We start from the raw sequence: 27,739 nt of genomic DNA, 5'->3' as shown, positions 1-27,739 counted from the left end.
CATGGCATCCAGAGTACTGGGTAGCTGCAGGAACAGGGTTGGAGAGCCCATGGCATCCAGAGTTTGGGCGGGAATATCACCTGTCGCCTAGTGAGAGGCTGCATGCTCATCCCGTGTGAAAGCAGAGTTTTGATGGATGCCACAAGCAACAGGAGACTCCCAGCGGCTCCTCTAGTTACCCCGGCGGCTCCTCTAGTTACTCCGGCGGCTCCTCTAGTTACTCCGGCGGCCTCTAGTTACTCCTCTAGTTACGCCGGCTGCTCCTCTAGTTACGCCGGCTGCTCCTCTAGTTACTCCGGCGGCTCCTCTAGTTACTCCGGCGGCTCCTCTAGTTACTCCGGCGGCTCCTCTAGTTACTCCGGCGGCTCCTCTAGTTACCCCTCTAGTTACTCCAGCTGCTCCTCCGGCGGCTCCTCTAGTTACTCCGGCGGCTCCTCTAGTTACTCCGGCGGCTCCTCTAGTTACTCCGGCGGCTCCTCTAGTTACTCCGGCGGCTCCTCTAGTTACTCCGGCGGCTCCTCTAGTTACTCCGGCGGCTCCTCTAGTTACTCCGGCGGCTCCTCTAGTTACTCCGGCGGCTCCTCTAGTTACTCCGGCGGCTCCTCCGGCGGCTCCTCTAGTTACTCCGGCGGCTCCTCTAGTTACTCCTCTAGTTACTCCGGCTGCTCCTCTAGTTACGCCGGCTGCTCCTCTAGTTACTCCGGCGGCTCCTCTAGTTACTCCGGCGGCTCCTCTAGTTACTCCGGCGGCTCCTCTAGTTACTTCTCTAGTTACGCCGGCTGCTCCTCTAGTTACTCCTCTAGTTACTCCGGCTGCTCCTCTAGTTACTCCGGCGGCTCCTCTAGTTACTCCGGCTGCTCCTCTAGCTACTCCGGCTGCTCCTCTAGTTACGCCGGCCTCTCCTCTATATACCGGAGTAACCTACCCAGCATGATTTTACAATGGAAAGCGGCCTCCATTCGCTTTTCCAGTGCATACGGATGACATCTCCCCCCCTCCCCCCCGCCTATTTGATAATGGGCCTGTTTTCCTAAATCCCAACAAATTTGACATATTAGTGAAGACTAGATTAAATTGAGTATAGTTTGATGGTTGAAAAGGTGATCACTTGATGAGGCACAAGCGTATTTTTCAAATAGCCGATTTAGTTGAATCCTGCAGCCCATTTATGTTTTGATTTCTAAGACATTCTGAGGTTTGTATCGTTCAAAATTAAAGTTGCCAAATAACTCTAAATCTAGTGTATAGGACCCGTTTCAAATGATCACTTCGACGCTCAACATAGCCACTTCATATGCGCACACATACTATAAAATAATGTTACGGGGACTTATCAGCATTTCAGCTAAATTAATACTCCTACAGCCTATGGCACGGAGCATAGCCAGATAACAGACTTTATTTTTTTTCCTTAAAATTATAAAGTTTCTTTAAACCTGCCTAAAATAATGGATTTATTGCGATGTTGTATAATAAATTCACTTTTTTTTAAATGTAGATTTTTCAGAGATCTGCATCAGTGGCTTGTAGGCTATGCGTGGAAGCCAGGAGATGCTAAATGTGTTGGTTAATTAACGGTAAATTACTGTCAGACCGGCAGTCATTTGCATGACAATAACCGGCTGACAAAATGTAATGACCGCCCTGGCCCTCCCCCTCTCCACCAACCCTTCCCTGGCCCTCCCCCTCTCCACCAACCCTTCCCTGGCCCTCCCCCTCTCCACCAACCCTTCCCTGGCCCTCCCCCTCTCCACCAACCCTTCCCCGGCCCTCCCCCTCTCCACCAACCCTTCCCTGGCCCTCCCCCTCTCCACCAACCCTTCCCCGGCCCTCCCCCTCTCCACCAACCCTTCCCCGGCCCTCCCCCTCTCCACCAACCCTTCCCCGGCCCTCCCCCTCTCCACCAACCCCTCCCCGGCCCTCCCCCTCTCCACCAACCCCTCCCCGGCCCTCCCCCTCTCCACCAACCCCTCCCCGGCCCTCCCCCTCTCCACCAACCCTTCCCTGGCCCTCCCCCTCTCCACCAACCCTTCCCTGGCCCTCCCCCTCTCCACCAACCCCTCCCTGGCCCTCCCCCTCTCCACCAACCCTTCCCTGGCCCTCCCCCTCTCCACCAACCCTTCCCCGGCCCTCCCCCTCTCCACCAACCCTTCCCTGGCCCTCCCCCTCTCCACCAACCCTTCCCCGGCCCTCCCCCTCTCCACCAACCCTTCCCTGGCCCTCCCCCTCTCCACCAACCCCTCCCCGGCCCTCCCCCTCTCCACCAACCCTTCCCTGGCCCTCGCCCCTCTCCACCAACCCTCCCCAGACATTAACCAGTAGTAACTTCTTTTCCCCAGGCGCTTCCCAACTGGAGTAAGAAGAGATGTGTTTCTCAATGGGGTGAGTTCAGTAAATATACACTACATCACCAAAGGTATGTGAACACCTACTTGTCAAACATCTCATTCCAAAATCATGGCCATTAATATGGACTCGGTCCTCCTTTTAGTCCCATTACAGCCTCTACTCTTCTGGGATTGTGTTCCCCTAGATGTTGGAACGTTGCTGCTGGTACTTGCTTCCATTTCAGCCACGAGCATAAGGAAGGTCCGGTGCTGATGTTGGGCGATTAGGCCGGGCTCACAGTCAGCGTTCCAATTCATCGCAAAGGTTGAGGTCAGGACTGTGCAGACCAGTCAGGTTCTTCCACACCGATCGACAAACCATTTCTGGTTTGTGCACGGGGGAATTGTCATGCTGAAACAGGAAAGAACCTTCCCCAAACTGTTGCCACAAAGTTGGAAGCACAGAATCATCTAGAATGTCATTGTATGCTGTAGTGTTAAGATTTCCCTTCACTGGAACTAAGAGGCCTAGCCTGAACCATGAAAAACTATTATTCCTCATCCACCAAACTTTACAGTTGGCACTTCATAGGGGCAGGTAGCGCTGTCCTGGCATCCGCCAAACCCAGATTTGTCTGTCGGACTGCCAGATGGTGAAGCGTGATTCATCACTCCTGAGAACGCGTTTCCACTGCTCCAGAGTCAAATGGCCGCGATCTATAGCTGAATCCACTAATTTGAAGGGGTGTCCACATACTTTTGTGTGTGTGTGTGTGTGTGTAGTCATTGATATTAACACAGTTAATTTGATTCACTCCTATTGATATTATCATGTGTTTTGTTATCCCCAGTCCTACAACGATTACATGAGAGAGTTCCACCACACCATTGGACCGCCTCCTCCTTGGCAAGGAATGGTATGTTCTAGAAGTTTGGTTCATAGAGCTATAGGGGGCTCTAAGTAATATGGTTTAATATAGACACAAGACTAAAAGGCCTATTAATGCTACCTGAGAAATATGTCTGGTCGAAACGCGTTGCAGTATTTCACCTAGTAAGTTACACTAATCTGCTCCTGTCTGTATATTAGTCAATATTTTGGGTGAAGTTTCTCATCATAGTCTCTGTATCGTTAATGGCTCATCTCTTCAGAAGACTTTATCTAATATTTGTTCGTTAAATTTACATGCAACTCATTTTACGTACATGGCTCTTCAATTTTTGTATACCGTAGTTACATAGCAAGTACATTGTTTTTGTTAATTGATCCTACCTGCCATTTTTAAGAGGTTTTCTTGCCACTGACTTCATTCATAGTGTCATTTTAAAAACCATCTCCCCTGTAGGCACCGTACCCTGGGATGGAGCAGCCACCTCACCACCCGTTCTACCAGCACCATCCTCCACCTCCCCAGGCACATCCCCCGTACACTGGGCACCACCCTGTACCACACGACGCCCGCTTCAGGGAGAAGAGAGTCGTACGCTCCTTCAGCTCTACCCTGGTACAGCTCATTTCTGTCCTGGTTAAATGTGTAGTGCACTATAAATGAAATAGTGAGTCATTTGGGATGTAGTATAGCCTGAACACCATCTCTCTCTCTCTCTCTCTCTCTCTGCAGCATGACTATGACATGCGGGTGGATGACTTCCTGAGACGGACCCAGGCCGTGGTGACAGGTCGCCGCAGCCGCCCCAGAGAACGAGACCGGCAGAGGGAGCGGGAACGGCCCCGGGATGCCCGCCGGGACCGCGACAGAGACCGTGGACGCGAACGTGACCGAGAGAGAGACCGGATCAGAGACAGGGAGAAGGAGAGGGGGCGCTACAGGAGATAATCAGGGACTAAATCAAATCAAACAAGAAGTCCTGTGGTAGTTTCTCTGACCTAGTCATTTCTTTTCTCTTTTTTTTTTCTCCATTTATTTTAATTTTATTTTTTTAAGAATCTGAACTGTTCTGAGTGATTTTGTTCTGTTTTACATCGTGCTGTGAAGTCGCCTCATGTTTATCATGCATGCAGTGTAACTGAACTAACTGGGGGGGGGTTCCAACCCAAAATACACCCCAAAATCCACATTTTTAGTTCATCTTATTTTGGAGGAGACGCGGTTAAGAGCATTTAACTATTTGGAGCTGGTTTTCGTCTCTTCTTCCTGTCCCCGACTTTCAGTGTTGAATGCCAGTCTTCTGCGTGTATATTTTAGGAAGCGATTGCTCCCGAGACAGTTGTCCCCTTGTCACATTTGTCTTTGTGCTGTTCATACTTGTACACGGTTCAGGTGAAGATCTCTACTGAAATGGGTTGTGTTGTACTGAATCTGACTGGCAGTGTTGTTGCGAGTCCCTTTTTTGCCTTTAAAAAAAAAAAATGTCAAGCCATTTTTTTTTTTTTCTAGTGTTTTGACTGATCTGGAAGCAAAAAGCAATATTGTTGTTATGATCGATCCCGTTTCCTTTCTGAAGTTTAAACCAATCAGTGCTGTAAAGTTTAAAGAACCTGCAAGGTTTTGTCGGGGGCGGGGGATTAAGGTATCGCTTTGTCTTGGATGACTGTTTTGTACAAAAACAATTAAATACTATTGAGTGTTTTACTACTGGCGTCAGTTTGAGTAAAAGATGGTTGGATTGATTCACTTTACATAAAACAGGTTTTACCCGGGACTTCCTGATGGTTTTAATCGTAAGATCAACAACGGCAACACACATCAGTCAGATTTCAATGTTTGAGAAATCTCTGGTGACATTGTTTGGGCTCCCGAGTGGCGCAGCGGTCTAAGGCACTGCATCTCAGTGGGCTCCCGAGTGGCACAGCGGTCTAAGACACTGTATCTCAGTGGGCTCCCGAGTGGCGCAGCGGTCTAAGACACTGCATCTCAGTGGGCTCCCGAGTGGCACAGCGGTCTAAGACACTGCATCTCAGTGGGCTCCCGAGTGGCACAGCGGTCTAAGGCACTGCATCTCAGTGGGCTCCCGAGTGGCACAGCGGTCTAAGACACTGCATCTGTGGGCTCCCGAGTGGCACAGCATCTCAGTGGGCTCCCGAGTGGCACAGCGGTCTAAGACACTGTATCTCAGTGGGCTCCCGAGTGGCACAGCGGTCTAAGGCACTGCATCTCAGTGGGCTCCCGAGTGGCACAGCGGTCTAAGGCACTGCATCTCAGTGGGCTCCCGAGTGGCACAGCGGTCTAAGACACTGCATCTCAGTGGGCTCCCGAGTGGCACAGCGGTCTAAGGCACTGCATCTCAGTGGGCTCCCGAGTGGCACAGCGGTCTAAGGCACTGCATCTCAGTGGGCTCCCGAGTGGCACAGCGGTCTAAGACACTGCATCTCAGTGGGCTCCCGAGTGGCACAGCGGTCTAAGACACTGCATCTCAGTGGGCTCCCGAGTGGCGCAGCGGTCTAAGACACTGCATCTCAGTGGGCTCTCGAGTGGCACAGCGGTCTAAGGCACTACATCTCAGTGGGCTCTCGAGTGGCACAGCGGTCTAAGGCACTGCATCTCAGTGGGCTCCCGAGTGGCACAGCGGTCTAAGACACTGCATCTCAGTGGGCTCCCGAGTGGCACAGCGGTCTAAGACACTGCATCTCAGTGGGCTCTCGAGTGGCGCAGCGGTCTAAGACACTGCATCTCAGTGGGCTCTCGAGTGGCACAGCGGTCTAAGGCACTACATCTCGGTGGGCTCTCGAGTGGCACAGCGGTCTAAGGCACTGCATCTCAGTGCTAGAGGAGTCACTACTGACCCTGGTTCAGCGGTCTAAGACATTGCATCTCAGTGCTAGAGGAGTCACTACAGACCCTGGTTCAGCGGTTTAAGACACTGCATCTCAGTGCTAGAGGAGTCACTACAGACCCTGGTTCAGCGGTCTAAGACACTGCATCTCAGTGCTGGAGGAGTCACTACAGACCCTGGTTCAGCGGTCTAAGACATTGCCTCTCAGTGCTAGAGGAGTCACTACAGACCCTGGTTCAGCGGTCTAAGACACTGCATCTCAGTGCTAGAGGAGTCACTACAGACCCTGGTTCAGCGGTCTAAGACACTGCATCTCAGTGCTGGAGGCATCACTACAGACCCTGGTTCAGTGGTCTAAGACACTGCATCTCAGTGCTGGAGGAGTCACTACAGACCCTGGTTCAGCGGTCTAAGACATTGCCTCTCAGTGCTAGAGGAGTCACTACAGACCCTGGTTCAGCGGTCTAAGACACTGCATCTCAGTGCTAGAGGAGTCACTACAGACCCTGGTTCAGCGGTCTAAGACACTGCCTCTCAGTGCTGGAGGCATCACTACAGACCCTGGTTCAGTGGTCTAAGACACTGCCTCTCAGTGCTGGAGGCATCACTACAGACCCTGATTCGATCCCGGGCTATATCACAAACGGTTGTGATCGGGAGTCCCATTAGGGTGGCAAACAATTTGGCCCACGGTTATCCGGGTTAGGGGAGGGTTTGGACGGGGTAGGTCATCATTGTAAAATAATAATTTGTTCTTAATTGACTTGCCTAGTTAAAGGTTCAATTAAAATGGAGAATAAACAAACGTACATTTGAAAAAGGTTCTATGTTCAATTAATTCTAAAACAGTCTTTGGTCACATTTGTTTTGGGGGCGCCAGAGAAAGTTGACACAAACTTGTGACCATTGTGAAGGAGGCAAGAATAACTAAGCACTTCCTGGTCACGGATTTTCAGAATAAGAGTCCCGTCCTGTAAACAGGGTTGGGGATTAACGGTACCAGCCAACTATTGTAATCGGATGAGATCCTTTTGAACAACTAGATTACTACTTTGATTACTTTTGTTTTCTCGACTTTCAAAGTTTTACGTTTGTTTCCCGCCCGAGTGATTCCCGACTGTAAATCAGAGATGACGCCAAATTATTTTGGGCTCTTAGTACAAACTATGTCTTTCAATTATGCTTCTGTCTTCATCTAAAGACAAACTTGAATAAATGCTTGGCGGTCAGGAGGACACGGCCGACACGCAAATATCACTTTTAGATCTATTATTGATATCTACATGGCAGTGATGTGGATGTCATGCTGCTCTCTCAATTATTCTCGCTTTTACGGATTGTGGTTGTGGATGGCTGTTCACAAATGTACAGGTGTATTTGTGTGTGGCTGTTTCAGCCACACCCGTTGCTGACCGGTGTATAAAATCGAGAACACAGCCATGCATTTTCCATAGACAAACATTGGCAGTAAAATTGCCTTACTGAAGAGCTTAGTGACTTTCAACGTGGCACCGTCATAGGATGCCACCTTTCCAACAGTCAAATTTCTGCCCTGCTAGAGCTTCCCCGGTCAAGGGTAGATGCTGTTATTGTGAAGTGGAAACGTCAAGGAGCAACAGCAGCTCAGCCACGAAGTGGTAGGCCACAGAAGGGAACGGGACTGGCGAGTGCTGAACCGCGTAGCACGTAAAAACCGTCTGTCCTCTGTTGCAACACTCACAACCGAGTGCCAAACTGCCTCTGGAAGCAACGTCAGTACAATAACTTCGGGAGATTCATGAAATGGGTTTCCGTGGCCGAGCAGCTGCACACAAGCCTAAAATCACCATGCGCAATGCCAAGCATCGGCTGGAGTGGCGTAAAGCTCACCGCCATTGGAATCTGGAGCAGTGGAAACACATTCTCTGGAGTGATGATTCACACTTCACCATCTGGCAGTCCGATCTGAGAATATGGGTTTAGCGGATGCTAAGAGAGCGCTACCTGACCGAATGGATAGTGCCAACTGTAAAGTTTGGTGGAGGACGAATAAATGTCTCGGGCTGTTTTTCATGGTTAAGGCTCCTTAGTTCCAGTGAAGGGAAATCTTAACGCTACAGCATACATCAACATTCTAGACAATTCTAGGCTTCTAACTTTGTGGGAACAGTTTGGGGAAGACCCTTTCCTGTTTCAGTATGACAATGCCCCTGTGCACAAATCGAGGTCCATACAGAAATGGTTTGTCGAGATCGTTGTGGAAGAACTTGACTGGCCTGCACAGAGCCCTGACCTCAACCCCATCAAACACCTTTAGGAAGAATTGGACCGCTGACTGTGAGCCAGGCCTAATCACCCAACATCAGTGCCCGACCTCACTAATGCTTTTGTGGCTGAATGGAAGCAAGTCCCTGCAGCAATGTTCCAACATCTAGTGGAAAACCTTCCCAGAAGAGTGGAGGCTGTTATAGCAGCAATGTTCCAACATCTAGTGGAAAACCTTCCCAGAAGAGTGGAGGCTGTTATAGCAGCAAAGGGGGGGACCAACCATGTTAATGGCCATGATTTTGAAATGAGATTTTCGACGAGCGGGTGTCCACATACTCTTGTCAATGTAGTGTATGTAAACTCTAACATTGATTGATTCTGTAAAAAACGTCTTTCAATTGATAATATTCCTTTTTGTCTTCTAATGGAAAGTAATCTAAAAGTAACAATCTGATTATTTTACAGATTTTGAGTAATCCAAAGTTACGTTACTGATTAACATTTTGGACAGATAACTAGTAACAGATTGCATTTAGAAGGTAACCTACCCAACCCCTGTTTGTAAATGAAATTTGCTGAATTATCTATATATTTTATACTAGTTATCATACAAAGAATAATTACATCTATTTTAGATATGTAATTAATTTATACGTTTTTTTCAAGCCTAAATGGTCAACAATATTTTTTGTGTGTGTACTCTTCATTTATTGGACTGTACATAATTGCCTTTGCATTCTGTCGCAGTGAAAATGGGGTCCACTCTACTCAGGAGCTAGTGGGGTCCACTCTACTCAGGAGCTAGTGGGGTCCACTCTACTCAGGAGCTAGTGGGGTCCACTCTACTCAGGAGCTAGTGGGGTCCACTCTACTCAGGAGCTAGTGGGGTCCACTCTACTCAGGAGCTAGTGGGGTCCACTCTACTCAGGCGCTAGTGGGGTCCACTCTACTCAGGAGCTAGTGGGGTCCACTCTACTCAGGAGCTAGTGGTGTCCACTCTACTCAGGAGCTAGTGGGGTCCACTCTACTCAGGCGCTAGTGGGGTCCACTCTACTCAGGAGCTAGTGGGGTCCACTCTACTCAGGCGCTAGTGGGGTCCACTCTACTCAGGAGCTAGTGGGGTCCACTCTACTCAGGAGCTAGTGGGGTCCACTCTACTCAGGAGCTAGTGGGGTCCACTCTACTCAGGAGCTAGTGGGGTCCACTCTACTCAGGAGCTAGTGGGGTCCACTCTACTCAGGCGCTAGTGGGGTCCACTCTACTCAGGAGCTAGTGGGGTCCACTCAGGAGCTAGTGGGGTCCACTCAGGAGCTAGTGGGGTCCACTCAGGCGCTAGTGGGGTCCACTCTACTCAGGAGCTAGTGGGGTCCACTCTACTCGGGAGCTAGTGGGGTCCACTCTACTCGGGAGCTAGTGGGGTCCACTCTACTCGGGCGCTAGTGGGGTCCACTCTACTCGGGCGCTAGTGGGGTCCACTCTACTCAGGAGCTAGTGGGGTCCACTCTACTCGGGAGCTAGTGGGGTCCACTCTACTCGGGAGCTAGTGGGGTCCACTCTACTCGGGAGCTAGTGGGGTCCACTCTACTCGGGCGCTAGTGGGGTCCACTCTACTCGGGAGCTAGTGGGGTCCACTCTACTCAGGCGCTAGTGGGGTCCACTCTACTCGGGAGCTAGTGGGGTCCACTCTACTCGGGAGCTAGTGGGGTCCACTCTACTCGGGAGCTAGTGGGGTCCACTCTACTCGGGAGCTAGTGGGGTCCACTCTACTCGGGAGCTAGTGGCGTCCACTCTACTCAGGTGCTAGTGGGGTCCACTCAGGCGCTAGTGGGGTCCACTCTACTCGGGAGCTAGTGGGGTCCACTCTACTCGGGAGCTAGTGGGGTCCACTCTACTCGGGAGCTAGTGGGGTCCACTCTACTCGGGAGCTAGTGGCGTCCACTCTACTCGGGAGCTAGTGGGGTCCACTCTACTCAGGATCAGGAGCTATTCTACTTTCCAAATCTAGAGTTTACACACCAAGGAGAGTCACTGCTCATCTTGCAACCCATCTTGTCCAATCAGTTAACATTTCCCCAAAAATATACATTGGATATATATATAAATATACATTGGATATATATATAAATATACATTGGATATATATATAAATATACATTGGAGATATATATATATATATATATTGCACCGCACACTATGTTCTGTACTTTTGTGTCACAGTAAAAAGGGGGGGTTGATTCTCGTCTGGAACACTTTTAGTTTCCAAATCCACCGAGTTTACACCCAGAGGGCCGTCTCTTCTCAGTGTGTGGCCCTTAAAAGTGGCAAATCATCTTAAATACAATATTTCTTTCATATTGGACATACAGTGCCTTCTGAAAGTGTTCATACTCGTGAGGAATGGGGGAGGGTCCTTTCAGAAAAACGCGGTGGGTATTTAAAAAAGTTCTTATGGCCTATTTTGTACCGCCGGGAAGCCTAGACCAGAAAAGTCTGATCCGCAGCCTCGGCCTTTTAAAAACCAGTGGCAGTTGGTGATTGTGTGCTTGTTCTCTAAAGCAGTCTTTTGAGAGGGCAATATGAATACACTTTTTCACAATGGCATCCAAGACTGTTTTACATGAGTTATGAGAGAGGAAATTACTTAGTGGAAAGAAGTTCAAATGTTAAGCTTGAATGATGCAGCAGACTGATGAAATTAAGAAATATGCTTGATAATTAAATTATACTCTAACAAAAATATGAACTCAACATGCAACAATTTCAAAAATTTTACTGAGTTACAGTTCATATAAGGAAAACAGTCAATTGAAATAAATGAATTAGGCCCTAATCTATGGATTTCACATGACTGGGTAGGGGCGCAGCCATGGATGGGCCTGGTTCCCCAGTGGCTGGGCCTATGCCCTCCCAGGCCAGCCAATCAGAATGAGTTTTTCCCCACAAAAGGGCTTTATTACAGACAGAAATACTCAGTTTCATCAGCTGACCGGGAGGCTGGTGTCGGACTATCCCGCAGGTTGTGGAGGTCCTGGGCTAACGTGGTTACACGTGGTTTGTGGTTATGAGGCCGGTTAGACGTACTTCTCTAAAACGACATTGTAGGCGGCTTATGGTAGAGAAATGAACATTAAATTCTCTGGAAACAACTCTGGTGGACATTCCTGCAGTCAGCATGCCAATTGCATGCTCCCTCAAAACTTCAGACATCTGTGGCATTGGGTTGTGTGACAAAAGTGAACATTTTAGAGTGGCCTTTTATTGTCTCCAGCACAAGGTGCACCTGTGTAATGATCATGTTATTTAATCAGCTTCTTGATATGCCACACCTGTCAGGTGGATGGATTATCTGGGCAAAGGAGAAATGCTCACTAACGGATATAAACACATTTGTGAGAAGTAAGCTTGGAAAATGTCTGGGATCTTTTATTTCATCTCATGAATCATGGGACCAACACTTTACATGTCACGTTTATATTTTTGTTCAGTATATATTGAAATATAAATGTGTTATTTATTTCATATAGTGGTGGGCACTAAAATAGATAATTCTATATGATATTGATATTGTTTGACATCGATATGATCAAGGCGTATTGTGCTATTTATTGCCTTATTCTTCCGGTTGACGTACACTATTCTGGAATAAAGCACACATGACTGTATCTGCAGGCACAAAGCCCTCTCACAGACCTTCCAACAGGCTGCTTAGCATACGATAAAAAACAAACAGTAAAACAGTCTGCTTAGCATATGATAAAAAACAAACAGTAAAACAGTCTGCTGAGCATATGATAAAAAACAGTCTGCTTAGCATACTTAATTGTCTGCTGATGGTCCATCAATTGTGGATGAGCTTCCCATTGTATTAAAAGCAGTCGTCTGGTTCAGAAAAGTGAACATTTACACAGTTGCAATGTATTTTCTACAAAACTATATGTTATCAATATGGAATCGTAAAATGCAACGTATATGTGTATAGATTTTCCATTTCGGTGCCCATCACTAATTGAATGGATTAATTTGATGAGGGATTGCAACTAATTAATGTACCATAAAGTGTGTTAAACCATAAATTTTTATTTTATAAATTGGGGACTGTAGTGGTGACTAGTGACTGTAGTGGTGACTGTGTACCTATAGCCTGGATGATATTCACTACGATTAAATTGTAAATAATTGAGATTGTCGTTTTGACAAAAAAAAAATTACTTATGTGTTTGTTTTTTGAGTTCTGATAGTTGAATGTATATAGGGGTATTGACTTCAGGACCATGGATAGTTGAATGTATATAGAGTTATTAACTTCAGGACCATGGATAGTTGATTGTATATAGAGGTATTGACTTCAGGACCATGGATAGTTGAATGTATATAGAGTTATTAACTTCAGGACCATGGATAGTTGATTGTATATAGAGGTATTGACTTCAGGACCATGGATAGGCACCCCATTTTAAGCAGTTTGACCACAGTGAAAGGCCAGCAACACTCCGTATTATTCAGAGCCCCATGAAATGACACCATATACACATTCTACAGAGCCAACTGAGATTTCCCTACAATACTTCTACTGCGGCATCCAGAATAGCTTCTGCTGTATTCCATGTACAGTGATTCACATTGGGACATGTTTTAAACCCACATCACTTAAATATGAACACATTTGAATCATTATTCATGTTTAGACAATTATTTGTCATATATCATTAATAAATTAAGGTTATTGACACTTTTCTACCACTACGTGTGGAATTTTGGGGGGAACATTTCCGAAATCCGTAACCCGGAAGTACTTTTTTTTTTTTTTTTATGTTGCTGACGAGACGTGGATCAAATTCTGCGACTCATCAAGTGGTGAAAATGGCTGCACTCACTGAGTGTGGTCGAAACTGTGGTCAATGGATAGGCATTATATTCATTGTGGTGGTGGTTTTCGTACCGTCTGCCACGGCGCTTATCGAGGGACTGTATTGTGGCACCCAGATTTGTTACGATGTTCTCGGTGTATCGAGGGAAGCGGTTAAATCGGACATAGCCCGGGCTTACAGACAGATAGCCAGAAAGTATCACCCGGACAGATTCTCAAGTCTTGCAGGCGAGACAAGAGAAAGTGCTCATCAAAAATTTCTGCTCATTGCGACTGCATATGAAACGTTGAAGGTAAGTGGAGAAACCTGACATTTTGATTCGTTTCAGCTCATCTTTTCAAAGTAAAACGCCGCTTCTCCGGTCAGGTCGTTTACCGTCAACTTATGCTGTATGCCAATGTGGCACTTTTCTCAACTCCGTCAAAAAAAATGGCTTCAGTCAATTTGATCGTTTTGCCTTCTAGTGTAAAAATACTGTAAATGAACAGGTTCAAAGTCGTTATCATTGGGATGGTTTTTTCCTTCACATGCAGGTAGGGGCAGCCCGAGATGTTGGGAAAAGTTGTTGTAGTAATTCAGATGAGCAGTATGTATCTGGAGGTTGACATGGTCATCTCTGAATCAGATGATCAGTATCTAATCAGAGAGGATCCACTGAAATGTGTTTTGTCAGACGAGGCAAAGTTTGGAGGGTTCATGCTTACATAATAGTGAGTTTACGTTGACGCGTGAGGAGGATTGGGAGAGGGTTCTTTCAGAAAGAAGTGGTAGGTATTTTTTAAGTTCCTATGGCCTATTTTGCACCGCCGATAAGCCGGGTCCAGAAAAGTTGGATCCTCAACCTCGACCTTTAAATAAATAAAAAAACGAACAGTTTTTTTGTGTGTGTGTCCTTGGCCTCGATAACCACTACGGTGTTATTGCGGAAAATAGTACGCAGCATCATCTGGATAGGTGTTCGAAAAATGTTTAACATTTACCTTTATAACATTTCTGCCAAACCGTCCACGCATACAGTTTGACGCATACGTTCGATAAATCCAACGTATGAACCACACAGAACGCACTCTGCAACGCACTGCCTCTGCAAGGAAAACGCAGCGTTCCATTGGAAATGAATGTACTTCTGGTGAACCAAAATGCAATGACGCTGTCGATCACACGGAGGCGTTATGAGAGGGCAAGGCGGAAAAAGCCTTTTACACAGTGGCATGCAAGACTGTTTTAATATGAGTTATCGGAGAGAACTGTGCATGTTATCTTAAAGGCAGAACTGCACTCCAACTCTGATAGGCTTGATACATACAGTACCAGGCACAACTACACTCCAACTCTGATAGGCTTGATACATACAGTACCAGGCACAACTACACTCCAACTCTGATAGGCTTGATACATACAGTACCAGGCAGAACTACACTCCAACTCTGATAGGCTTGATACATACAGTACCAGGCACAACTACACTCCAACTCTGATAGGCTTGATACATACAGTACCAGGCAGAACTACACTCCAACTCTGATAGGCTTGATACATACAGTACCAGGCACAACTACACTCCAACTCTGATAGGCTTGATACATACAGTACCAGGCAGAACTACACTCCAACTCTGATAGGCTTGATACATACAGTACCAGGCACAACTACACTCCAACTCTGATAGGCTTGATACATACAGTACCAGGCAGAACTACACTCCAACTCTGATAGGCTTGATACATACAGTACCAGGCACAACTACACTCCAACTCTGATAGGCTTGATACATACAGTACCAGGCAGAACTACACTCCAACTCTGATAGGCTTGATACATACAGTACCAGGCACAACTACACCAACTCTGATAGGCTTGATACATACAGTACCAGGCAGAACTGCACTCCAACTCTGATAGGCTTGATACATACAGTACCAGGCAGAACTGCACTCCAACTCTGATAGGCTTGATACATACAGTACCAGGCAGAACTGCACTCCAACTCTGATAGGCTTGATACATACAGTACCAGGCACAACTACACTCCAACTCTGATAGGCTTGATACATACAGTACCAGGCAGAACTGCACTCCAACTCTGATAGGCTTGATACATACAGTACCAGGCAGAACTTTTAGAACATTCCAGGGTTTTTCTTAATTTTTTACTATTTTCTACATTGCAGAATAATAGTGAAGACATCAAAACTATGAAATAACACATATGGAATCATGTAGTAACCAAAAAATGTACGCAAATCAAAATATATTTTATATTTGAGATTCTTCAAAGTAGCTACCCTTTGCCTTGATGACAGCTTTGCAAGGGCTTGGTATTCTCTCAACCAGCTTCATGAGGTAGTCGCCTGGAATGCATTTCAATTAACAGCTGTGCCTTGTTAAAAGTTGTGGAATTTCTTTCCTTGATGCGTTTGAGCCAATCAGAGCCAATCAAGGTAGGGGTGGTATACCGAAGAGAGCCCTATTTAGTAAAAGACCAAGTCCATATTATGGCAAGAACAGCTCAAATAAGCAAAGAAAAACGACAGTCCATCATTACTTTAATACATGATGGTCAGTCAATAAGGAACATTTCAAGAACTTTGAACATTTCTTCAAGTGCAGTCACAAAAACCATCAAGCGCTATTATAAAACTTGCTCTCATGAGGACAGCAACAGGAAGGGAAGACCCAGATTACTTCTGCTGCAGAGGATAAGTTCATTAGAGTTACCAGCCTCAGAAATGGTCAATTAACTGCAGCTCAGATTGCAGCCCAAATAAATGCTTCACAGAGTTCAAGTAACAGACACATCTCAACATTAACTGTTCAGAGGAGACTGTGTGAATCAGACCTTCATGGTCAAATTGCTGCAAAGAAACCGCTACTAAAGGACACCAATAAGAAGAGACTTGCTTTGGCCAAGAAACACGAGCATTGGACATTAGACCAGTTGAAATCTGTCATTTGGTCTGATGAGTCCAAATTTGAGATTTCTGGTTCCAACCGCCGTGTCTTTGTGAGACGCAGAGTAGGTGAACGGATGATCTCTTTGTGTGTGGTTCCCACCGTGAAGCATGGAGGAGGAGGGGCGCTTTGCTGGTGATACTGCCAGTGATTTATTTAGAATTCAAGGCACACTTAACCAGCATGGCTACCACAGCATTCTGCAGTGATACGCCATCCCATCGGGTTTGTGTTTAGTGGGACAATCATTTGTTTTTCAACAGGACATTGCCCCAACACACCTCCAGGCTGTGTAAGGGCTATTTGACCAAGAAGGAGAGTGATGGAGTGCTGCATCAGATGACCTGGCCTCCACAATCACCCGGCCTCAACCCAATTGTGATAGTTTGGGATGAGTTGTACCGCAGAGTGAAGGAAAAGCAGCCAACAAGTGCTCAGCATATGTGGTAACTCCTTCAAGACTGTTGGAAAAGCATTCCGCATGAAGCTGGTTGAGAGAATGCCAACAGTGTGGAACGCTGTCAAGGCAAAGGGTGGCTACTTTGAAGAATCTAGAATAGAAAATATATTTTGATTAGTTTAACACCTTTTTTTTGTTTACTATGTGTTATTTCATAGTTCTTTATGTCGTCACTATTATTCTTCAATGTAGAAAATAGTACAAAACAAACAAACAATAAAAAAACCTTGAATGAGTAGGTGTGTCCAAACTTTTGATTGGTACTGTACATACAGCTCTCAATCATTCCGATACGGAGATATCTTCTTGTAACTTGTATCTTAGTACATGGCCTATAGCAATTAGCTAGTCGTCATAATAGTGTTATAAGGGCCATTTCCTCCTGTGTATCAGGATGAGGACTCCCGTAGAGACTATGACTACATGCTGGACCACCCTGAAGAGTACTACAGCCACTACTACACCTACTACAGGAGACGACTGGCACCTAAAGTGGACGTACGGATTGTCATTCTGGTCACCGTGGTTGCTATATCCATCTTCCAGGTAGGATCATACACATACTCGTATAGTGCACTATAAAGGGAACAGGGTGCAATAGGGCCCTGGTCCAACGTAGTGCACTATAAAGGGAACAGGGTGCAATAGGGCCCTGGTCCAACGTAGTGCACTATAAAGGGAACAGGGTGCAATAGGGCCCTGGTCCAACGTAGTGCACTATAAAGGGAACAGGGTGCAATAGGGCCCTGGTCCAACGTAGTGCACTATAAAGGGAACAGGGTGCAATAGGGCCCTGGTCCAACGTAGTGCACTATAAAGAGAACAGGGTGCAATAGGGCCCTGGTCCAACGTAGTGCACTATAAAGGGAACAGGGTGCAATAGGGCCCTGGTCCAACGTAGTGCACTATAAAGGGAACAGGGTGCAATAGGGCCCTGGTCCAACGTAGTGCACTATAAAGGGAACAGGGTGCAATAGGGCCCTGGTCCAAAGTAGTGCACTATAAAGGGAACAGGGTGCAATAGGGCCCTGGTCCAACGTAGTGCACTATAAAGGGAACAGAGAGGCATTTGGTACATAGCAGTGTGTGTTTTCTCAATACCAATCATGAGCAGTAGAATGTCACCGTTTTGGAGGTTACGAATGGTACCGTTTGGAAAATGTAAGGTTAGGAATGGTACCGTTTGGTACATAGCAGTGTGTGAATAATCAGAAAGGTTCCGATGAACCCATTTCCTCCCCAGCTCCTGAGATGCACTCTCTGAACTCTCTAAATGTCATTTCTGTTTTTCAGTGGAAACTGTTTAGGCTACAGAACAACTATGCGGACTGCAGTGGTGGAAAAAGTACCCAACTGTCAAACTAAAATACTACTGTAGTAAAAGTAAAGATACCTGAATAGAAAATGACTCAGTCACACAGTAAAATACTACTTGAGTAAAAGTCTGAAAGTATTTAGTTTTAAATCTACTTAAGGATGTAATTGTTAAAATATCATTAAGTATCAAAAGTATAAATCATTTCCAATTCCTTATTTTTAGCAAACCAAACGGCACCATTTTCTTGTTTTTATTTATTTACGGATAGCCAGGGTCACACTCCAACACTCAGACATAATTTACAAACTAATCGTGTGTTTAGAGAGTCCGTCAGATCAGAGGCAGTAGGGATGACCAGGGATGTTCTCTGTTTAGTGAGTCTATCAGATCAGAGGCAGTAGGGATGACCAGGGATGTTCTCTGTTTAGTGAGTCCACCAGATCAGAGGCAGTAGGGATGACCAGGGATGTTCTCTGTTTAGTGAGTCCTCCAGATCAGAGCCAGTAGGGATGACCAGGGATGTTCTCTGTTTAGTGAGTCCACCAGATCAGAGGCAGTAGGGATGACCAGGGATGTTCTCTGTTTAGTGAGTCCTCCAGATCAGAGGCAGTAGGGATGACCAGGGATGTTCTCTGTTTAGTGAGTCCTCCAGATCAGAGGCAGTAGGGATGACCAGGGATGTTCTCTGTTTAGTGAGTCCTCCAGATCAGAGGCAGTAGGGATGACCGGGGATGTTCTCTGTTTAGTGAGTCCGCCAGATCAGAGCCAGTAGGGATGACCAGGGATGTTCTCTGTTTAGTGAGTCCACCAGATCAGAGGCAGTAGGGATGACCAGGGATGTTCTCTGTTTAGTGAGTCCTCCAGATCAGAGCCAGTAGGGATGACCAGGGATGTTCTCTGTTTAGTGAGTCCACCAGATCAGAGGCAGTAGGGATGACCAGGGATGTTCTCTTTTTAGTGAGTCCACCAGATCAGAGGCAGTAGGGAGTAGGGTTGTCTTGATAAGTGCGTGAATTAGACCATGTTCCTGTCCTGCTAAGCATTCAAAATGTAACGAGTACTTTTGAGTGTGTGGAGTAAATAGTACATTTTTTTTTTTTTTTTTTTAGGAATGTAGTGAAGTAAAGGTTGTAAAATAATATATAAATACTAAAGTACAGCTACCCCCAGAAACTACTTACAGTAAGTACTTATTTAATGTATTTTTACACCACTGCCTGATTGTGACTTAATTTTCCTCCTTCAGTACTACAGTTGGTGGGCCAGCTACACTGAAGCCATCAACTACCTATCAACGGTCCCCAAGTACCGTATCCAGGCGACAGAGATAGCCAAGCAGCTGGGTCTCCTGAACAAGACAAAAGAGAAGGGCAAGAACCGACGGTCCAAAGAGGAGATCCGGGAACAGGAAGAAGAGGTCATCCGTGACATCATCAAGAACAAGATCGACATCAAGGGAGGCTACCAGAAGCCTAAAATCTTGGACATCCTGCTCTGTCAGATTGTCCTGTTCCCTTACTGCCTGTGTGCCTATGTGGTCTGGTACTGTAAGTGGATCTACAGGTTCACCATCTGCAGAGAGGAGTACGGAGACGAGGAGAAGCTCTACATCATCAGGAGGAACATGAAGATGTCTCAGTCTCAGTTCGACAGTCTGGAGGCGGAGCAGAGAGACACGTTACTGGAGAGGCAGCTCTGGATCAAAGACAACTATGAGGTCTGTAGTAATGTTGATGTAGTAGCAGTAGCAGTAGCTGTAGTAGCAGTAGCTGTAGTAGCAGCTGTAGTAGTAGTAGTAGTAGTAGTAGTAGTAGTAGTAGTAGTAGTAGTAGCAGCTGTAGTAGTAGTAGCAGCTGTAGTAGTAGTAGCAGCTGTAGTAGTAGTAGCAGCTGTAGTAGTAGTAGCAGCTGTAGTAGTAGTAGTAGCAGCTGTAGTAGTAGTAGTAGTAGTAGTAGTAGTAGTAGTAGCAGCTGTAGTGGTAGTAGCAGCTGTAGTGGTAGTATCAGCTGTAGTAGTAGTAGCAGCTGTAGTAGTAGCAGCTGTAGTAGTAGCAGCTGTAGTAGTAGTAGCAGCTGTAGTAGTAGTAGCAGCTGTAGTAGTAGTAGTAGTATCAGCTGTAGTAGTAGTAGCAGCTGTAGTAGTAGTCGCAGCTGTAGCTAGCAGCTGTAGCAGCTGTAGTAGTAGCAGCTGTAGTAGTAGTAGTAGTATCAGCTGTAGTAGTAGTAGCAGCTGTAGTAGTAGCAGCTGTAGTAGTAGTCGCAGCTGTAGCTAGCAGCTGTAGCAGCTGTAGTAGTAGCAGCTGTAGCAGCTGTAGTAGTAGCAGCTGTAGTAGTAGTAGTAGTAGTAGTAGCAGCTGTAGTAGTAGCAGCTGTAGTAGTAGTAGTAGTAGCAGCTGTAGTAGTAGTAGTAGCAGCTGTAGTAGCAGCTGTAGTAGTAGCAGCTGTAGTAGCAGCTGTAGTAGTAGCAGCTGTAGTAGTAGCAGCTGTAGTAGTAGTAGTAGTAGTAGTAGCAGCTGTAGTAGTAGTAGTAGTAGTAGCAGCTGTAGTAGTAGTAGTAGTAGTAGTAGTAGTAGTAGTAGTAGTAGTAGCAGCTGTAGTAGTAGTAGCAGCTGTAGTAGTAGTAGCAGCTGTAGTAGTAGTAGCAGCTGTAGTAGTAGTAGTAGTAGCAGCTGTAGTAGTAGTAGTAGTAGTAGCAGCTGTAGTAGTAGCAGCTGTAGTAGTAGTAGTAGTAGCAGCTGTAGTAGTAGTAGCAGCTGTAGGAGTAGTAGTAGTAGCAGCTGTAGTAGTAGTAGCAGCTGTAGTAGTAGTAGCAGCTGTAGTAGTAGCAGCTGTAGTAGTAGCAGCTGTAGTAGTAGCAGCTGTAGTAGTAGTAGTAGTAGCAGCTGTAGTAGTAGTAGCAGCATCTATAGTGGTAGTAGCAGCTGTAGTAGTAGTAGTAGTAGTAGCAGCTGTAGTAGTAGCAGCTGTAGTAGTAGCAGCTGTAGTAGTAGCAGCTGTAGTAGTAGTAGCAGCTGTAGTAGTAGTAGTAGTAGTAGCAGCTGTAGTGGTAGTAGCAGCTGTAGTAGCAGCTGTAGTAGTAGCAGCTGTAGTAGTAGCAGCTGTAGTAGTAGCAGCTGTAGTAGTAGCAGCTGTAGTAGTAGTAGCAGCTGTAGTAGTAGTAGCAGCTGTAGTAGTAGTAGCAGCTGTAGTAGTAGCAGCTGTAGTAGTAGCAGCTGTAGTAGTAGTAGCAGCATCTATAGTGGTAGTAGCAGCATCTATAGTGGTAGTAGCAGCTGTAGTAGTAGTAGCAGCTGTAGTGGTAGTAGTAGTAGCAGCTGTAGTAGTAGCAGCTGTAGTGGTAGTAGTAGTAGCAGCTGTAGTAGTAGCAGCTGTAGTGGTAGTAGTAGTAGCAGCTGTAGTAGTAGTAGTAGTAGCAGCTGTAGTAGTAGTAGTAGTAGTAGCAGCTGTAGTAGTAGCAGCTGTAGTGGTAGTAGTAGTAGCAGCTGTAGTAGTAGCAGCTGTAGTGGTAGTAGTAGTAGCAGCTGTAGTAGTAGCAGCTGTAGTGGTAGTGGTAGTAGCAGCTGTAGTAGTAGTAGCAGCTGTAGTAGTAGTAGTAGCTGTAGTGGTAGTAGTAGTAGTAGCTGTAGTAGTAGTAGCAGCTGTAGTAGTAGTAGCAGCTGTAGTAGTAGTAGTAGCAGCTGTAGTGGTAGTAGCAGCTGTAGTGGTAGTAGCAGCTGTAGTAGTAGTAGCAGCTGTAGTAGTAGTAGCAGCTGTAGTAGTAGTAGCAGCTGTAGTAGTAGTAGCAGCTGTAGTAGTAGTAGTAGTAGTAGTAGTAGCAGCTGTAGTAGTAGTAGTAGTAGTAGCAGCTGTAGTGGTAGTAGTAGTAGCAGCTGTAGTAGTAGCAGCTGTAGTGGTAGTAGTAGTAGCAGCTGTAGTAGTAGCAGCTGTAGTGGTAGTGGTAGTAGCAGCTGTAGTAGTAGTAGCAGCTGTAGTAGTAGTAGTAGTAGTAGCTGTAGTAGTAGTAGTAGCTGTAGTGGTAGTAGTAGTAGTAGCTGTAGTAGTAGTAGTAGCAGCTGTAGTAGTAGTAGCAGCTGTAGTAGTAGTAGCAGCTGTAGTGGTAGTAGCAGCTGTAGTGGTAGTAGCAGCTGTAGTGGTAGTAGCAGCTGTAGTGTTAGTAGCAGCTGTAGTAGTAGTAGCAGCTGTAGTAGTAGTAGCAGCTGTAGTAGTAGTAGTAGTAGCAGCTGTAGTAGTAGTAGTAGTAGTAGCAGCTGTAGTGGTGGTAGTAGTAGTAGCAGATGTAGTAGTAGCAGCTGTAGTGGTAGTAGTAGTAGCAGCTGTAGTGGTAGTAGTAGTAGCAGCTGTAGTAGTAGCAGCTGTAGTGGTAGTGGTAGTAGCAGCTGTAGTAGTAATAGCAGCTGTAGTAGTAGTAGCTGTAGTGGTAGTAGTAGTAGTAGCTGTAGTAGTGGTAGTAGTAGTAGCAGCTGTAGTAGTAGTAGTAGCTGTAGTGGTAGTAGCAGCAGCTGTAGTGGTAGTAGTAGTAGCAGCTGTAGTAGTAGCAGCTGTAGTGGTAGTGGTAGTAGCAGCTGTAGTAGTAGTAGCAGCTGTAGTAGTAGTAGTAGCTGTAGTGGTAGTAGTAGTAGTAGCTGTAGTAGTGGTAGTAGTAGTAGCAGCTGTAGTGGTACTGGTAGCAGCTGTAGTGGTAGTAGTAGTAGCAGCTGTAGTAGTAGTAGCAGCTGTAGTAGTAGCAGCTGTAGTGGTAGTGGTAGTAGCAGCTGTAGTAGTAGTAGTAGTAGTAGTAGCAGCTGTAGTGGTAGTGGTAGTAGCAGCTGTAGTAGTAGTAGCAGCTGTAGTAGTAGTAGTAGTAGTAGTAGTAGCAGCTGTAGTAGTAGTAGTAGTAGTAGCAGCTGTAGTAGCAGCTGTAGTAGTAGCAGCTGTAGTAGTAGCAGCTGTAGTAGTAGTAGTAGTAGTAGTAGTAGCAGCTGTAGTAGTAGTAGTAGTAGTAGCAGCTGTAGTAGTAGTAGTAGTAGTAGTAGCAGCTGTAGTAGTAGTAGTAGTAGCAGCTGTAGTAGTAGTAGCAGCTGTAGTAGTAGTAGCAGCTGTAGTAGTAGTAGCAGCTGTAGTAGTAGTAGTAGTAGCAGCTGTAGTAGTAGTAGTAGTAGTAGCAGCTGTAGTAGTAGTAGTAGTAGCAGCTGTAGTAGTAGCAGCTGTAGTAGTAGTAGCAGCTGTAGTAGTAGTAGCAGCTGTAGGAGTAGTAGTAGTAGCAGCTGTAGTAGTAGTAGCAGCTGTAGTAGTAGTAGCAGCTGTAGTAGTAGCAGCTGTAGTAGTAGCAGCTGTAGTAGTAGCAGCTGTAGTAGTAGTAGTAGTAGTAGTAGTAGCAGCATCTATAGTGGTAGTAGCAGCTGTAGTAGTAGTAGTAGTAGCAGCTGTAGTAGTAGCAGCTGTAGTAGTAGCAGCTGTAGTAGTAGCAGCTGTAGTAGTAGTAGCAGCTGTAGTAGTAGTAGTAGTAGTAGCAGCTGTAGTGGTAGTAGCAGCTGTAGTAGCAGCTGTAGTAGTAGCAGCTGTAGTAGTAGCAGCTGTAGTAGTAGCAGCTGTAGTAGTAGCAGCTGTAGTAGTAGTAGCAGCTGTAGTAGTAGTAGCAGCTGTAGTAGCAGCAGCTGTAGTAGTAGCAGCTGTAGTAGTAGTAGCAGCATCTATAGTGGTAGTAGCAGCATCTATAGTGGTAGTAGCAGCTGTAGTAGTAGTAGCAGCTGTAGTGGTAGTAGTAGTAGCAGCTGTAGTAGTAGCAGCTGTAGTGGTAGTAGTAGTAGCAGCTGTAGTAGTAGCAGCTGTAGTGGTAGTAGTAGTAGCAGCTGTAGTAGTAGTAGTAGTAGCAGCTGTAGTAGTAGTAGTAGTAGTAGCAGCTGTAGTAGTAGCAGCTGTAGTGGTAGTAGTAGTAGCAGCTGTAGTAGTAGCAGCTGTAGTGGTAGTAGTAGTAGCAGCTGTAGTAGTAGCAGCTGTAGTGGTAGTGGTAGTAGCAGCTGTAGTAGTAGTAGCAGCTGTAGTAGTAGTAGTAGTAGCTGTAGTGGTAGTAGTAGTAGTAGCTGTAGTAGTAGTAGCAGCTGTAGTAGTAGTAGCAGCTGTAGTAGTAGTAGCAGCTGTAGTGGTAGTAGCAGCTGTAGTGGTAGTAGCAGCTGTAGTAGTAGTAGCAGCTGTAGTAGTAGTAGCAGCTGTAGTAGTAGTAGCAGCTGTAGTAGTAGTAGTAGTAGTAGCAGCTGTAGTAGTAGTAGTAGTAGTAGTAGCAGCTGTAGTGGTAGTAGTAGCAGCAGCTGTAGTAGTAGTAGTAGTAGTAGCAGCTGTAGTGGTAGTAGTAGTAGCAGCTGTAGTAGTAGCAGCTGTAGTGGTAGTAGTAGTAGCAGCTGTAGTAGTAGCAGCTGTAGTGGTAGTGGTAGTAGCAGCTGTAGTAGTAGTAGCAGCTGTAGTAGTAGTAGTAGTAGCTGTAGTAGTAGTAGTAGCTGTAGTGGTAGTAGTAGTAGTAGCTGTAGTAGTAGTAGCAGCTGTAGTAGTAGTAGCAGCTGTAGTAGTAGTAGCAGCTGTAGTGGTAGTAGCAGCTGTAGTGGTAGTAGCAGCTGTAGTGGTAGTAGCAGCTGTAGTGTTAGTAGCAGCTGTAGTAGTAGTAGCAGCTGTAGTAGTAGTAGCAGCTGTAGTAGTAGTAGTAGTAGCAGCTGTAGTAGTAGTAGTAGTAGTAGCAGCTGTAGTGGTGGTAGTAGTAGTAGCAGATGTAGTAGTAGCAGCTGTAGTGGTAGTAGTAGTAGCAGCTGTAGTGGTAGTAGTAGTAGCAGCTGTAGTAGTAGCAGCTGTAGTGGTAGTGGTAGTAGCAGCTGTAGTAGTAATAGCAGCTGTAGTAGTAGTAGTAGCTGTAGTGGTAGTAGTAGTAGTAGCTGTAGTAGTAGTAGTAGCTGTAGTGGTAGTAGCAGCAGCTGTAGTGGTAGTAGTAGTAGCAGCTGTAGTAGTAGCAGCTGTAGTGGTAGTGGTAGTAGCAGCTGTAGTAGTAGTAGTAGCAGCTGTAGTAGTAGTAGTAGCTGTAGTGGTAGTAGTAGTAGTAGCTGTAGTAGTGGTAGTAGTAGTAGCAGCTGTAGTGGTACTGGTAGCAGCTGTAGTGGTAGTAGTAGTAGCAGCTGTAGTAGTAGTAGCAGCTGTAGTAGTAGCAGCTGTAGTGGTAGTGGTAGTAGCAGCTGTAGTAGTAGTAGTAGTAGTAGTAGTAGTAGTAGTAGCAGCTGTAGTGGTAGTGGTAGTAGCAGCTGTAGTAGTAGTAGTAGTAGTAGTAGCAGCTGTAGTAGTAGTAGTAGTAGTAGTAGCAGCTGTAGTGGTAGTAGTAGTATCAGCTGTAGTAGTAGCAGCTGTAGTAGTAGTAGTAGCAGCTGTAGTAGTAGTAGTAGCAGCTGTAGTAGTAGTAGTAGTAGTAGTAGTAGTAGTAGCAGCTGTAGTAGTAGTAGTAGCTGTAGTAGTAGCAGCTGTAGTAGTAGTAGCAGCTGTAGTAGTAGTAGCAGCTGTAGTAGTAGTAGCAGCTGTAGTAGCAGTAGTAGTAGCAGCTGTAGTAGTAGTAGTAGTAGTAGTAGTAGTAGCAGCTGTAGTAGTAGTAGCAGCTGTAGTAGTAGTAGTAGTAGCAGCTGTAGTAGTAGTAGCAGCTGTAGTAGTAGTAGTAGTAGTAGTAGTAGTAGTAGCAGCTGTAGTAGACTACACACACAAACAGTGGAACACTTTGCACCAGATATTACAATGTTATATCAACAGAACACATTCTGTATGTGAACATTTATATCTGTTGCAAAGCATTCCACTTTCATATTATGGAAAATGAGATGTGAAAGCCCAAGGAGTGGTTTCCTGGCCGAGTACTGGTGTGTGAGAGAGAGAGAGAGAGAGAGTCTCCATTTAAAAATAATGATGCTTTCTCTTTGGTGCCTTTAAAAAAAAGGTTTTATGTGTTTGTATATTTATATTGCATGATGTTGTTGTACACAGGTATACAAGGAAGAACAGGAGGAAGAGATGAAGACGAAGATGGCCCTGGATCCCAGGTGGAAGAGGTATCGACGGTGGATGAAGAATGAAGGACCTGGACGGCTCACTTTTATTGACGATTGACAACATGCCGATCAACAATCACACCTGACTTGTGGCAATATATAAAGATACACACTGTGTTATACCGATACAGGGCATTCGGAAAGTATTCAAACCCCTTGATTTTTTCCACATTTTGTTATGTTACAACCTTATTCTAAAATTGATGGAATAAATGATTTATTAAATCTACACACAATACCCCATATTGACAAAGCTAAAACTGATTTTTTTTTTGTGTTCCCGACCAAACGATTGCTTAGTTTGGCCGGGCAGCCAGCTCTAGGAAGAGTCTTGGTGGTTCCAGACTTTTTTCCATTTTAAGAATGATGAAGGCCACTGTGTTCTTGGGGACCTTCAATGCTGCAGAAATGTTTTGGTACCCTTCCCCAGATCTGTGCCTCGACACAATGCTGCCGTAGTAAAAATAAAAAAAACATTGACATCAGTATTCAGACCTTTTACTCAGTACTTTGTTGAAGCACCTTTGGCAGCGATTACAGCCTCAAGTCTTGGGTATGACGCTACAAGCTTGGCACACCTATATTTGGGGAGTTGCTCCCATTCTTCTCTGCAGATCCTCTCAAACTGTCAGGATGGATGGGGAGTATCGCTGTACAGCTATTTTCAGGTCTCCAGAGATGTTCAATTGGGTTCAAGTCCGGGCTCTGGCTGGGCATCTCAAGGACATTCAGAGACTTGTCCTGAAGTAACTCCTGCCTTGTCTTGTCTGTGTGCTTAGAGTCGTTGTCCTGTTGGAAGTGAACATTTGCCCAAGTCTGAGGTCCTGAGAGCTCTGGAGTAGGTTTTCATCAAGGATCTCTCTGTACTTTGCTCCGTTCATCTTTCCCTCGATCCTGACTCGTCTCCCAGTCCCTGCTGCTGAAAAACATCCCCACAGCATGCTGCTGCCACCACCATGCTTCACCGTAGGGATGGTGCCAGGTTTCCTCCAGACATGACGCTTGGCATTCAGGCCAAAGAGTTCAATCTTGGTTTCATTAGACCAGAGAATCTTGTTTCTCATGGTAGAGTCCTATAGGTGCCTTTTGGCAAACTCCAAGCGGGCTGTCATGTGCCTTTTACTGAAGAGTGGCTTCCGTCTACCATTAAGGCCTGATTAGTGGAGTTCTGCAGAGATTGTTGTCCTTCTGGAAGTTTCTCCCATCTCCACAGAGGAACTCTGGAGCTCTGTCAGAGTGACCATTGGGTTCTTAGTCACCTCCCTGACCAAGGCCCTTCTTCCCCGATTGCTTAGTTTGGCCGGGCGACCAGCTCTAGGAAAAGTCTTGGTGGTTCCAGACTTTTTTCCATTTTAAGAATGATGGAGGCCACTGTGTTCTTGAGGCCCTTCAATGCTGCAGAAATGTGTTGGTACCCTTCCCCAGATCTGTGCCTCAACACAATCCTGTCTCGGAGCTCCGTGGACAATTCCTTTGACCTCATGGCTTGGTTTCTGCTCTGACTTGCACTGTCAACTGTGGGACCTTTTATATAGACAGGTGTGTGCCTTTCCAAATCATGTCCAATCAATTGAATTTACCACAGGTGGACTCCAATCAAGTTGTAGAAACAACTCAAGGATGATCAATGGAAACAGGATGCACCTGAGCTCACTTTTGAGTCTGATAGCAAAGGGTCTGAATACTTATGTAAATAAGGGACTTCTGGTTTTGTATTTTTACTACATTTGCAAAAATGTCTAAACCTTGTGTAGATTGAGGAAATAAAAGTAATTCAATACATTTTAG

At 45.8% G+C, this 27,739-nt stretch overlaps 2 protein-coding genes across 3 annotated transcripts in view; both read left to right on the top strand.

The window, feature by feature from the left end:
• The window catches only part of ythdc1 (YTH domain containing 1), a 34,799-nt gene extending 29,878 nt beyond the window's left edge, over nucleotides 1–4,921 (top strand). For both annotated transcript variants that reach the window (XM_036976570.1, XM_036976569.1), the window contains exons 12-15: nucleotides 2,340–2,382; nucleotides 3,179–3,244; nucleotides 3,674–3,832; nucleotides 3,950–4,921. In XM_036976570.1, coding sequence (XP_036832465.1) covers nucleotides 2,340–2,382; nucleotides 3,179–3,244; nucleotides 3,674–3,832; nucleotides 3,950–4,165 — 484 coding nt within the window. In that variant the 3' untranslated portion in view covers nucleotides 4,166–4,921. The remainder of the gene's footprint in view (nucleotides 1–2,339; nucleotides 2,383–3,178; nucleotides 3,245–3,673; nucleotides 3,833–3,949) is intronic.
• Nucleotides 4,922–13,085: 8,164 nt separating this feature from the next.
• LOC110523080 (dnaJ homolog subfamily C member 25) lies at nucleotides 13,086–26,194 on the top strand. The gene is made up of 4 exons (XM_036976568.1): nucleotides 13,086–13,469; nucleotides 16,983–17,135; nucleotides 19,154–19,624; nucleotides 25,887–26,194. The coding sequence occupies exons 1-4, from the start codon at nucleotides 13,119–13,121 to the stop codon at nucleotides 26,007–26,009; spliced, it is 1,098 nt and encodes a 365-aa protein (XP_036832463.1). The 5' UTR covers nucleotides 13,086–13,118; the 3' UTR covers nucleotides 26,010–26,194.
• The last annotated feature ends 1,545 nt before the right edge of the window (nucleotides 26,195–27,739 follow it).

This window comes from Oncorhynchus mykiss, chromosome 5 (genome assembly GCF_013265735.2).
Source record: "Oncorhynchus mykiss isolate Arlee chromosome 5, USDA_OmykA_1.1, whole genome shotgun sequence".
Lineage (NCBI taxonomy): Eukaryota > Metazoa > Chordata > Actinopteri > Salmoniformes > Salmonidae > Oncorhynchus > Oncorhynchus mykiss.
The sequence above is the reverse complement of the archived record's forward strand: the minus strand, read 5'-3'. Positions and strand labels throughout refer to the sequence as shown.

Excerpts from the sequence above, each read along its gene's own strand:
- LOC110523080 (XM_036976568.1), top strand. The coding sequence starts at position 13,119 with ATGTTGCTGACGAGACGTGGATCAAATTCTGCGACTCATCAAGTGGTG. Across the intron at positions 13,470-16,982 it reads CTGCATATGAAACGTTGAAG|GATGAGGACTCCCGTAGAGA; the intron begins GTAAGTGGAGAA and ends CCTGTGTATCAG. Across the intron at positions 19,625-25,886 it reads GGATCAAAGACAACTATGAG|GTATACAAGGAAGAACAGGA; the intron begins GTCTGTAGTAAT and ends TGTTGTACACAG.